An 11,903-nucleotide genomic window follows, 5' to 3' on the forward strand; every position below is an offset into this window, starting at 1 on the left:
GAGGATGGAGTTATTTGAACTTGCAAGATTAAATTATTTGAAATAGTTATGTTGTTCAAAATATTCCCTTGCTTTTGAAGTAATCAAACGATAATGAAAAAACGTTTTATTTAGAAAATAATTTTCACAAACAATAATTTCTTTCAATTTTTATTATAGTCCTTGGACAAGGACTGAAAGATGTATAATATATCAGTTAAATATTGGGAAATTTTAACATTGTCCTTGATTAGTTTGTACAAAAATGCTCATTCAAATTATTTATAAAAAATGTGCCCATTTTTAAATAAGAAAAATATGAAAGGTTCATTTTTGTAAATCTATGTCCAATTCTGTACATTATTACATAATGTTACATGTGGAAAATTTGAGTATTGAAACCTTTTTTGTAGCTTTTTTAAATGTTTGAAATTTATTTTAAGTTTTAGTACGTTAAGTCGTATAGAATAAAAACATAGATATCTATTAAATGGAGGAAATATATATTATTTGATGTTATTGACAATAAATTCTTCTTTACAATTGTTTAAAGGATCATAGGCGATAACAATAAAAGTTAAAAGTAAAAACGTATACACCTTATTGAAAAAGTAAAATATATATCGTAATTTTATTTCTAGAAAAGAGAGAAGAGGAATTTTACAAATAGTAATCTATAAAGACGTGACTCAAAAACAGCGATCGATTATAAATTCTGTCGCCTTAGTGTTATCCCACGAGCGTTACCTTTTGTGCCATATCCAACACGCCTACACATATGTATTGGTTAGTATAAAGTAGCGTTGACGTCATACACCATGTGCCATACATGGTACTACTGAGAAATAGCGTGGGTGTCACACATAAAGTATTCCTCTTGTCATTTTTCACCCATCAATAGTTTCTTTTTAGTTGTTTATTTTATAAGAAATGACAGGCAATATAAATAATTAAAAGAATATATTGGTTATTTTATAATACTTAAGCAGCACCGTCTATATATAATAACATAATATATAATTTATTGCCACCATATTTTAGTGACGCTGAGTACTTTACAATATATTTATGTGAGATACTTTACATCTGTTTACAGTCTTTCATTACTTTTATATCAATAAGCTATAGTGCCACAAGACAAGTTTTACCACTTTTTTTTGAGAATATATTCTGTGTAATTACTTTAAAAACTGTTTCATGGATCATAGCATAATTAACTAGTATGCTATTTATCTTTTAGTCACAAAAAATAAAAAAATAAAATGAAATATTAATATAGCATAATTAAATATTTGCTAGTGTAGCATGAAATAAGATCTTTACGGATGAATCAAATTTTTCCTTGAAAAAGTTAACTTTATTTAAATCTAACCTAATTTAATACAGCTGTAAAAAATATTATAATATATCTAGATGGATTCTATAGCTCTATATTATACTTCATACTGTGATAATAAAATAATTACATACAGCAATAGTTGTTATATAGTTTTACAAATTGCAGTATACATAAATAATTCATTAGTTACCATTTAAAATACTCTTACAAACAATACAACTGTTCCAGGAAATAAATATCCACACATGTCTTATTTATAAATTTTGTAATATTTTATACAAATCTTGCATATTGTACAATACCTTAAAAAGGTAAATAAAGAATTATGTTTTATGAAATATATCTTATTTCTTCATAAAATTAGGTAAATTGTATTTTGCATTTTATATAAGATAATCAATTTAAAAGTTAGACCGTGATTTAAATTTAGAGTATCCATAACCCCCACCTAATTTTTTTCGTGGTCGGGAATTTTTACTTATTCCCACTTCTATAATGAAATAATGTTAAGGAAGCAATTTTTCTACAATATTTGTATATATAAATGCAGCTAGCAAGTACATATATGTAATCCGTACAAAAATATACAGGGTGCTTGGTAACTGGTGGTACAAGTGGAAAGGGGGTGATTCTACGCGAAAAAAGAAGTCGAAAATATAGAATAAAAAAAATTTTTTTTTTAATTTTTCCATCGAGACAACGATCTACAGTGAGATCCGTTATAACGTACCGCACGCGTACCGAGCGAAAATTCAAAGTCGATTTTCTCGAAAACAAAGCCTCAGACGAAAAATTTCTATTCTATATTTTCGACTTCTTTTTCGCGTAGAATCACCCCCTTTCCGCTTGTATCACCAGTTACCAACCACCCTGTATAAAGAATGAAAAATTTTCTGCACGTTATAAAAATATAGCAAATAAAGGAAGAACATTTTTAACATTTTATATAATCGAAATCTAGTTTTCTGTGCATTGTACGCATATACATATAGTAAATGAATATAGTAAATACGCAAATGAAGTATTAAAATACCAAATATTATTGAAATCTCAATAAAAGACTATGTTTTAAAGGATACTCAAATCCACAGCTGGTGGAACCACGAACCCAAAAGATTTTGCGACCTTCGATAAGTCCAGGGTCTCAATGTCAAAAATTTGTTTCAAATGATGAGAATCATATGCTCTCACATATGCTTTGAAGGCTTCTTTTGCTGACATATTTAAGAAATAATTCTTCGAAACTAATTTTTCAAGCTAAAACAGATGAAGAAACACAATTTAATTATTTTAATGTAGAGCACTGTAGATAGTCATAACTATATTGAAATAATTATTAGAATTACTTTAAAATAACAGAAATTAATAATAAGTATTAAATTTAATAGCATCATACATTATTAGATATCTCTAAATTTTTACAATTTTTATTATGGAAAGTTACGGTTTAATGTAAAACAAATATAGAAGGAACTCATTTTTTCGTTATACACATTCTGTTTTTTCTGTGCATTCAAAATGTTAGAGTAAAAATGATTTATATTTGTAGATGGAAATAACAGAAAAATTCAATTTATTTTAATCTGAAATATTGTAACTGATACTTAAGGTATCCAATTCGTGTAGTTAATTTACATTTTTAGTCGTCTTTGCATTTTATAGTTTACAGAAAATGTTTGCACACACAATTATTACATATCCTTTACCCATGACTTTTAAAAAAAGAAAACTCAAAAAAACTTAGAGTAATACAGATATATATATAATTATATTATTTTTTATTTTATTATATTATTCAAATATGTATCACATCTAATTATATTATTCTAATTACCTATATATATATATATATATATATATATATATATATATATATATTTCGATGTATTAGAAGAACTTGCAATACATTAATTTAATTAATAATATATATTATATAATATATGTATATTGTATATATATTAGTCTACCATAAAAATGAGGTCAAAATTGGAAAAAAAAGAATATTTTTTATATTTGGTCTATAGACACCATATATTAGTAATAACCATGATGCACATGTTGTGTATTTTAAAATATAAGGCATGATTCATTAATTATGAATATATCAAAAACTATTAACTTCCTACATATACCTAAAATGGAACATAATCATTCTTGTTTTGACAAATTCTACAAATTAACTTTGTTACAAAATTGAATAGAATTTAGAGATTATATTTCGCTATCTTCATTTTGTGAAGTTTTAATATGGATTTACACACTGCATAAAATATTTCCAATTCTATAAATTTTTAGTTAAAAATTAAAATATGTATATTTACCTGTAATTGTATATCAGCAATTTTATTCCATGAAAAATCAAATTCGTTTACAGGTACTCTAGCCTGTTTAAGATAACGGAGGAAACCAAGTTCCTCTGGCCTTAAAATTAGTAACGCATGACCGCTACTACCTTCTCCTCGAGCTGTTCTACCAACACGATGAATATATTCCTGCAACAGCACTTAGCTATTATATTCATTACCAATCTAATAATGTTTGCATTATGTTACATTTAATTTAATTTGCCTTAGGATCATCTGGAGGATCATATTGTACAATCCAATCAACAGCTGGTATATCAAGACCACGAGCAGCCACATCAGTACAAAGGAGTATACCAGAAGACGCGTTACAGAATTGGAAAAATGTTGTTGTTCTCTTCGTTTGTTTCTGTTTCCCCTATTAAATAATTGAAATATGTAATATAAAACTGTTAGGTGTCAAATAATTGAAAGTATTCCACACTGTACCGTACATGTATGCTTAATACTGGCAAATCAATGTAATTTAGTAGTTCATGGTGATATTTGACTGACATGCACGAACTGAAGAAAACCATAACCTTTTTCTTTCTGTTCTTTTTTAAAAAAGTAAATAAAAGTAAAAATCTCTTTTCACTGGGGCACACAACATAACCCTGTTCTAAACCTTCTACTGTTGCCTTTTCCTTATCATCATCAACACCAACATAAACTGGTTCTTTTTTTAAAGCTAAAGTTGTTAACATTTCCGTTCGCTTGGTTTGTGTTGCACTGAACAACATTGTTAGTCTCTTTTCTATAATAAAATATGTATATATTCTTTATCATTATCATTATTTCTGCTACAAAAATATGAAAGATTGAACTAACTTGGTAAAATGTTAATAATTTGTTTCAGTTCTTCTTCAAAACCAATATCTAAAATACGATCAGCTTCATCAATAACCAGACATTGAAGATTTTTATACAAAAAGTCTGCTGTATTTTGTAAATGATCCAATAATCTACCAGGGGTAGCTACGATAATATTAATTCCTTTTGCAAGTTTTTGAGCTTCAGTCTGTCTATTAGCACCCCCCATTAGTAAACCATATGTATGGTAATGATATTTCATTAGTTCTTTTAAAACTCCAAATGTTTGCATAGACAACTCTCGTGTTGGAGATATAATAATACAACCTGTGCCTAAAAATAGTAATATAATGAAATATTTACATCCCAAATATTTTATTTATATTATTAACATACCATTGCGAGGCATAAATTTCAATTTATAAATTAATTCAACAGCAGGTATTAAAAATGCTAAAGTTTTCCCAGATCCTGTTTTTGCAGAACCCACTAGATCTCTTCCTTCTAGTAAAGGAGGAATAGCTTTTGCTTGTATTTCTGTCATGTTTGTAAAACCCATGTCTTCTATTGCTTTTAAAGTATTTTCACAAACAGATTCTGCTAATACCTTAAAATTTGTATCATTTGCTATCGTTAGACCCATTGCAGATCCAGGTACTGCAAGAATGAAAGATAAATCAAGTTAATATTCATATATATATAATACACAGCATGTATCATGTAATAATGTTCACAATTTCTAAACTTCGCCAATTGTCTTTTTGGAAAGAACTGGCATATAGAATTATCTATCTGTTAATTAATAATAAATTGCAATAATTATGATTTTTTAAATATATATATTTTTCTGTATTAAAAAAGAATTGATCTTAATTCTCTTAAATGAATTCATATACTTTAAATATGATATTCTCCATAAAAAAGTTCCTTCCTAGATTCTAAAAGAATATTAAACATATTTAATAATAATCATTTTTTTCATTGTATTGACATTTTTAATTGACATATCCAGTTCTTTAGTCATTTGTCAAATAAATGAATACGATTAACGTGAAAGTGATTTAATATTTAGATAATATCATAATATCATTTGTAATAAGTCTTTTGAAGGAAATTTATTACACATAACCAAAAATTGTTCGAAACTAAAAAAAGATCTTATATAGGGATAAAGTCTATTTGAGTATTGTTGTCTATGGAAATTTACTGATTTGCATGTATCTCTTTTGCATTCACTAAACTCTAATAGCATGTTATGAAAACTCTCTATTGGAAAACACATTTATTGTGATACAATAGTTATAAATTAATGTTGTATATATGAAACTAAATTATTAATACAAAGTAGAGGTATGAATGCATGAACTGTTCTATATTTTCGATTAATTTTTGCATAAGGAATCCAACCATGTCGAGTTGTATTACCTGCAATGAAATTCTCTATATATCAAGCTTTTTCAAAAAATTATTTGATGCGGTTCAAAAATTGTAAATACCATTGAACTATACAGCTTAAATATAATTTAGTACTGATTATTTAAGGGGATAAACCATAAAATTGTATGAAAAAAAACTTTTTAAATAAAAATATTTTTAATGCACTTTAATGGTTAACTTCCGAATAATATGTCACTTATAGCAAATGTTTTTGTTTTGAAATTTACAGTAATTAAAAGATTAGTGAAATTTTCTTAAAATACTTACAATTTTCATCTATACTATTAGTATTGTTTTCTTGTGATATTTGATCATCTTCGTTTTTTTTTCGTTTCTCTGTAACATATAATAATTACATGTTATACAATAAACACATTCTATGAAGGGAAACGCCTGAGTTGATGAAACAAGATTTAGATTTGAAATTTTTTAATATCACATACAAATAGTTGTTTTATACTATATAAACAGATCACTCAAGTTTATGCAGATGAAAAATATATAAAATAAAAGTCACATACTCTCGAATATACAAATAGCACATATGGCTATGTTTAATTTCTCATGTTTCAGTCGCTTTGCAGTCTTATGTTAATAAACATCTACATGATATAATACCAACGATAGCCATACTACTAATGTATGAACTATAGAAAATTTCAGCAGATTAGAGAAATTAATTGAAACACAGACAGGACATATAAACAACTTATTATCTCTGTTAGCACTGGTAATAAATAAAATAATGCTCAGTACAAAATAATGAAGCTGATATGTATTACTACAGGGAATGCTATTGCATTCGTTCAACATAAAAACAAACTGGAAATCATCCTAGGCTGCCACAAAATAGATATAATGCTCATTTCTGCAACTCATTTCACAGACAAAAATCACTTCAATATCAATGTCTATAATACATCACATTCAACATCCCAGTGGTCAGGTAAATCAGATATTAATATAAAATCAAATATAAAACATTATAAGCTCCATTAGAAGCATGATATAAAAAGAATTATCTCCAGGCATCTAATGTTATGATTCAAGACTGGTATAGTCTGCAATATCTATTATTTACTGCCCTCCTAGGCACGATCTTTTGAAGAAAGATTTTGATTATTTTATTTGGAGGTTTTATTCTTAATTCAACATAAATCCAAAGAAAGCTCCAGGACACAACATGATCAATGATAAAATGATCAAATTTGTGATCATAGAAACTTTATGCCATCTCTGCGTCCATTTATGCCAGAATGAAGTATGGTTGTACTGTAAATTTGAGGTTTCTTGCGAATATCTAGGAAACTAAAGCCAAGCGATGGTAACATGCATAGGGAAAAATTGTTCGTGATGTTGATTTGGACAACACACTTGAAGCTCATTGGAATCAATGGGATTGTCTGATATTAAATAATTACTATTATTTCTCAACTTACTTTTATACTATTTAAATAATTAATCATAATTTAAATAATTTAAATAATGATTGTGCATATCACATACCATGTCAAAGCATGTGATGAAATGAATGACCATCATGTTAAATATATGTTGTAGATTAATGTAAACCGAGATAAATAATGGAAACATTCCATAAGTTGAAAACTAATGACATTTGGATTCATGTTCATTAAAACTCTTTTGCTTGTGTTAGTAAATACTACATGCTGTTAAGGTTTACCATTAACTCCTTGACATATCTTGTATATTATATATATTTTTCATTATATGGATATTAGTATGAAAACAATACAAATTTTAGAGATATCCAATTTATTATTTTCGTTCATCCAATAAGATAAAACATTAAACTTTGAACATTTTTACGCTGATTGTAAATGATATATTTCACATTTACAGAAAGAATTACTTTCTTTTACTATTTACATTACACTTTCTATTCTATTATGTTATTACTTTTTTATGGTTAGATGGTAAAGAATATGAACATTAAAAGGTTACTTAAATATCAAAGAATTTTTTCCAGACATGGTTTAAATTAAAATTAGGAAATTATAAAAAGCAATTACTTTGAATAAATCTGTTTTGATTCTAACAGATGTTAATATATTAATTTCAGTTAACAAATTAAATTCTACATAGCAATGCATTCACTATTGTATATACTTTATATGTACCTTAGAAATATAACAAACATAAACACAGTCTATTTTCAGTTTTGAGGAAAATTAAAATATTAATAAATATAATCTAAATTGTAGAAATTAAATAAATAATTATTTTAACTTACTTTTTACTGGCACACTTTCTTGTGAGTGACGTCGTTTCGATTCATTTATAACATCTGTCTCATTTTCTTGAATATCATCTTCCAAATTTTCAATTGGGGCTTCACCTGCCATTAATATAAAATAGATTATCAGTAAGAGCTAATAATTTTATGTAAAGATAGGTTATAATATAACAATAATAAATTATATTTTATGACTACATTTATAACCTTGTACTTGCTTCTCCCGTTCTTTCAATACTTCAAGTTTCTTCCTTTCTTTCTTCTTAATTTTTCGCATTAAAACTTTATTAGGTACTGACATATTTGTTTAACAAATCAAATGCTTATTTTAGTGTAATAAAATATCTCAACACGTTTTAACCATGTGCTAAATTGAAAATTGATGTCTTCTTTAAAACTAGTTTGCAATAACTGATAGTGGGCGTTACGGTCGCCCAATCAGAGCGTTTCTCTCACTGACATATCAATGGCTTCTCCCTGCTTCAAGTCGTTGCTAAGAACACATGTGAGAGTGGACATTCTTAATCCAATGTTAGAAATATCAGCCAAAAGATGGAGGTGGGAATTCTATCCGCATTAATCTTTCCCTATTACTTTTTTTTTAATTTATATGAAGGAACAATAGCTTAAAACTTCAACACTATAAGAACCAAAACAGAGCTTTTATTAGAAAATGAATTAAACAAACTTAGAAATCACAGATTAAAAAATACAAATATTATGAAATTAAGTTAAACGCCAAACTGAACTTTATTATTTGAAGGACCGCGCTCTTCTGTCCGTTTTTATAGGTTTGTTTATGGAACTACTTATAGTAAAAGGTAACCTAAAAAAATTAATGTCTAAACTATTTTACAATGTACCATCAGAGGGGAAATGAGTTCTAATTGTTCTCGAGCTAATATTGTTCCCAGCAACCAAGTACTGATGGTATTCTACGCTAAAATATATGAAAACTTATAAAGTTAGGAATCTGTTCTATTTAGTTTCACGCTGGCATATACAAAAACCTATTTAGTTCCACCAAAAACGTGGTATGCTGTGACGCTGTGGTTCACGTCATCAAAGCCTGTTTCATTGTATGGTTCTATGGAAATCTTTTCTATTCGATATAAACAAATATGAGAATAATAAAATCGCGCAATAATTGAACTAAGTTGCCTTTGAAAGAGAAATTAATTATTTATTATATCTTTTTAACGAAGAAAAGAAAATCTTTCCTTTCAAACGATAATGGATCAGTAAAATGATGCAATAATTTTAATATATTCTCCATATACAATAGCTTTTTAGATATAACATTAAATTTACTTTTCTCGCAATAATGTTTTTGTTATAATAAAACTTAAATTTCATTTTGATAGTAATTTCAATAGTTGGTAGGCTGTGAATAATATTTCTGACGATAATGTATCTGTTTTGCATGCGTATTCATTTACAGAAACGACAAAAACAGAAGAACAAATTAAATGCAGACGAGATTTGACGTTGTGATTAATTTTACGATTTTCATCCATCTTACTTCCATTACTGAGTAAAATTTATGGTAATTATTTAGAAGTTCGCCCATATCACCGATTTTGATGTTTTTTGTATATACTATTGGTGTTACGTCGCGTAACATTCTACCTAGCCGAGGCCACACACCGCGGGCAATATGGCAACCAGATGTCTTCGGATACTCGCAGCGTATCTTCCATGATTTCAAGGACCTTCCATAAATCACATAGATTTCCTAGAAAAGGTCCTTCAAACGAAACAAACATCTGGTTCGGAGGAATTTCTAGAGACTATTGTCTACCACGGCTTAACAAGGGAAAGTCAGTTTTTGTCACGTCCGCTGCAACTTTCCTCCCACTAACCACTTTCTCTCGAGGGCGGTTAAGGCCCTTCGTTTAACCAATTAAAAACGAAGCCTATTCCCTCACTCTCCTAAATAACATCGGCACCAACAAATCCGATGGTCCCGTGCGCTAGACACACTCATCCTTAGCTCTCCTCCGAGACAGCATCGTCTTCCAAGAGTACTGTTTTTGCATCCTTCGAACGGTCAACATCCTTCGAGCGGGTATACACACCCGCAGATCACTCAGTCACTCATCTCGTACATACGCACCAGTGTAACTATCCTCGTTATAAGTTGTGGAATAAACGGTGAAATATAACTTACTACTGTGTCATATTCATATCAACCACCTCTGTTATCCTAACCGAAACAGGGGAACGACTACTTCGCGGCGTCGATTCACCGAATCGTAGCGAGAATTTACGCCTCTCGCTGACGCGTTTTCCTCGCGACCGCGTCTCTCCGCGAACGGTCGTAACAATTGGGACTACAATTCTAAACATATTTTTATCACATTTCAGAATTGCTATATACAGGTATTGTAGAAGGTATATATTATGTAGTAGTTAATTCTATATGGCATATATTTCATTTTATTCTCTTGCCTTTTTGTTTAACTCTTAATCGTAATTATTATAGTTCTAATCATAAGCAATTAGTTTTCATTTTCAGGACAATAAAAGTCGAAAATTTTGATGTACACATATATATGTATATGTATATGTCGGAGATGAAAGGACATCGAAGCTTTTCTTTTGGAATGTTTGGGAAGGTCCCCAATACTTTAATCCAGACTTTTATTATAGCTGCACTTAAATAATAAAACTGAAAAAAATAGTTGTTTATGTTTTAATCCGAGTATGGGTGCCCGAAATTTATGACATAACGGGTCGCTGAACGCAGCCACGGTCACGGGAGGGATGTGTATCTAACAGAGATATGGAGTAATTATATAACTCTCCTTAAAAACAAAGATTGACCCAAAGGGTACAGAGAGGTACGGAGAGGAGTATATAAGGGCAGTTCCACATGGGCTGAGATTCTGTTCAGTCAGATAAGTTCTACTTGTACTGAGGACAAGTACGTTGAGTCACACCAGAATCGTGGATCAAATCGCATTCGTCATCCCGTTGACCGTGGATTCGTTATTGAACCTAAGATCATTGTCACTAGCATCTCGAGTATCTAATTACCACGGTTACTTGTCAAATTCTGTGATAATCGTATTTGCGCTGGTAAATATCTTCTCTATTGCATAATAACAATGTCCAATCCAAATGAAGATTCGCTTCACGCCCCTAACCTTAATCATAATGTGAACCCGACATATATATATATATATATATATATATATATATATATATATATGTGTGTGTGTGTGTGTGTGTGTGTGTGTGTGTGTGTGTGTGTGTGTGTGTGTGTGTGTGTGTGTGTGTGTGTGTGTTTGCGTGCATATATATTGTGTTGCGTGTGTATATATATATAAGGCAGTGCCCCATATAGAATTATTATTAGACTAAGATTTAATTTAATTTTTAAATTTCAGGTTTTTATGGATCCTAGTCCGGTTTCTAGTTTTCGCGTTGGTTTTCTTCTTAAAGCTCCTTTGTTGTTTGTTTTGAACATTGTGCAAACGCACACCAGAAGGAATATTTATTTGATGATGAATAAATTAAAAATTTTTTGGGATCTCCCCATAACTCGCTCGCAGAAGAGGCGGACAGCCTCGAGTTCCTGTGGCCCGCTCAACATCGCTTCTACGATCGCCGAGGGGGTCAATCTTTCGCCTATGACGTGCCGCAGGGTGTAGCGGGACAGTTCCCACGCCGGACAAAGCTCCAGCGTGTGCTGCACCGTGTCCCTGCCCTCCCCGCAGTGGTGACAGATGTT

At 29.5% G+C, this 11,903-nt stretch overlaps 1 protein-coding gene across 2 annotated transcripts; it reads right to left on the minus strand.

Annotated features, from left to right (window-relative positions):
- Positions 1 to 1,566: 1,566 nt before the first annotated feature.
- Positions 1,567 to 8,590, minus strand: LOC117239265 (probable ATP-dependent RNA helicase pitchoune). 2 transcript variants are annotated; one of them, XM_033504719.1, is made up of 10 exons: positions 8,375 to 8,590; positions 8,165 to 8,269; positions 6,178 to 6,246; positions 4,870 to 5,130; positions 4,492 to 4,806; positions 4,116 to 4,417; positions 3,887 to 4,039; positions 3,640 to 3,810; positions 2,398 to 2,575; positions 1,567 to 1,808 (listed from the first exon to the last, which is right to left on the minus strand). In XM_033504719.1, exons 1-10 carry the CDS (start codon positions 8,466 to 8,468, stop codon positions 1,720 to 1,722), a joined length of 1,737 nt encoding a protein of 578 aa, XP_033360610.1. In that variant the 5' UTR covers positions 8,469 to 8,590; the 3' UTR covers positions 1,567 to 1,719. The 2 variants fall into 2 exon arrangements, with proteins under 2 accessions (XP_033360610.1, XP_033360609.1); XM_033504718.1 differs by having other exon boundaries at positions 8,366 to 8,468.
- Positions 8,591 to 11,903: the final 3,313 nt, after the last annotated feature.

This window comes from Bombus vosnesenskii, unplaced genomic scaffold (assembly GCF_011952255.1).
Source record: "Bombus vosnesenskii isolate JDL3184/JDL3185 unplaced genomic scaffold, Bvos_JDL3184-5_v1.1 scf7180000013913, whole genome shotgun sequence".
Lineage (NCBI taxonomy): Eukaryota > Metazoa > Arthropoda > Insecta > Hymenoptera > Apidae > Bombus > Bombus vosnesenskii.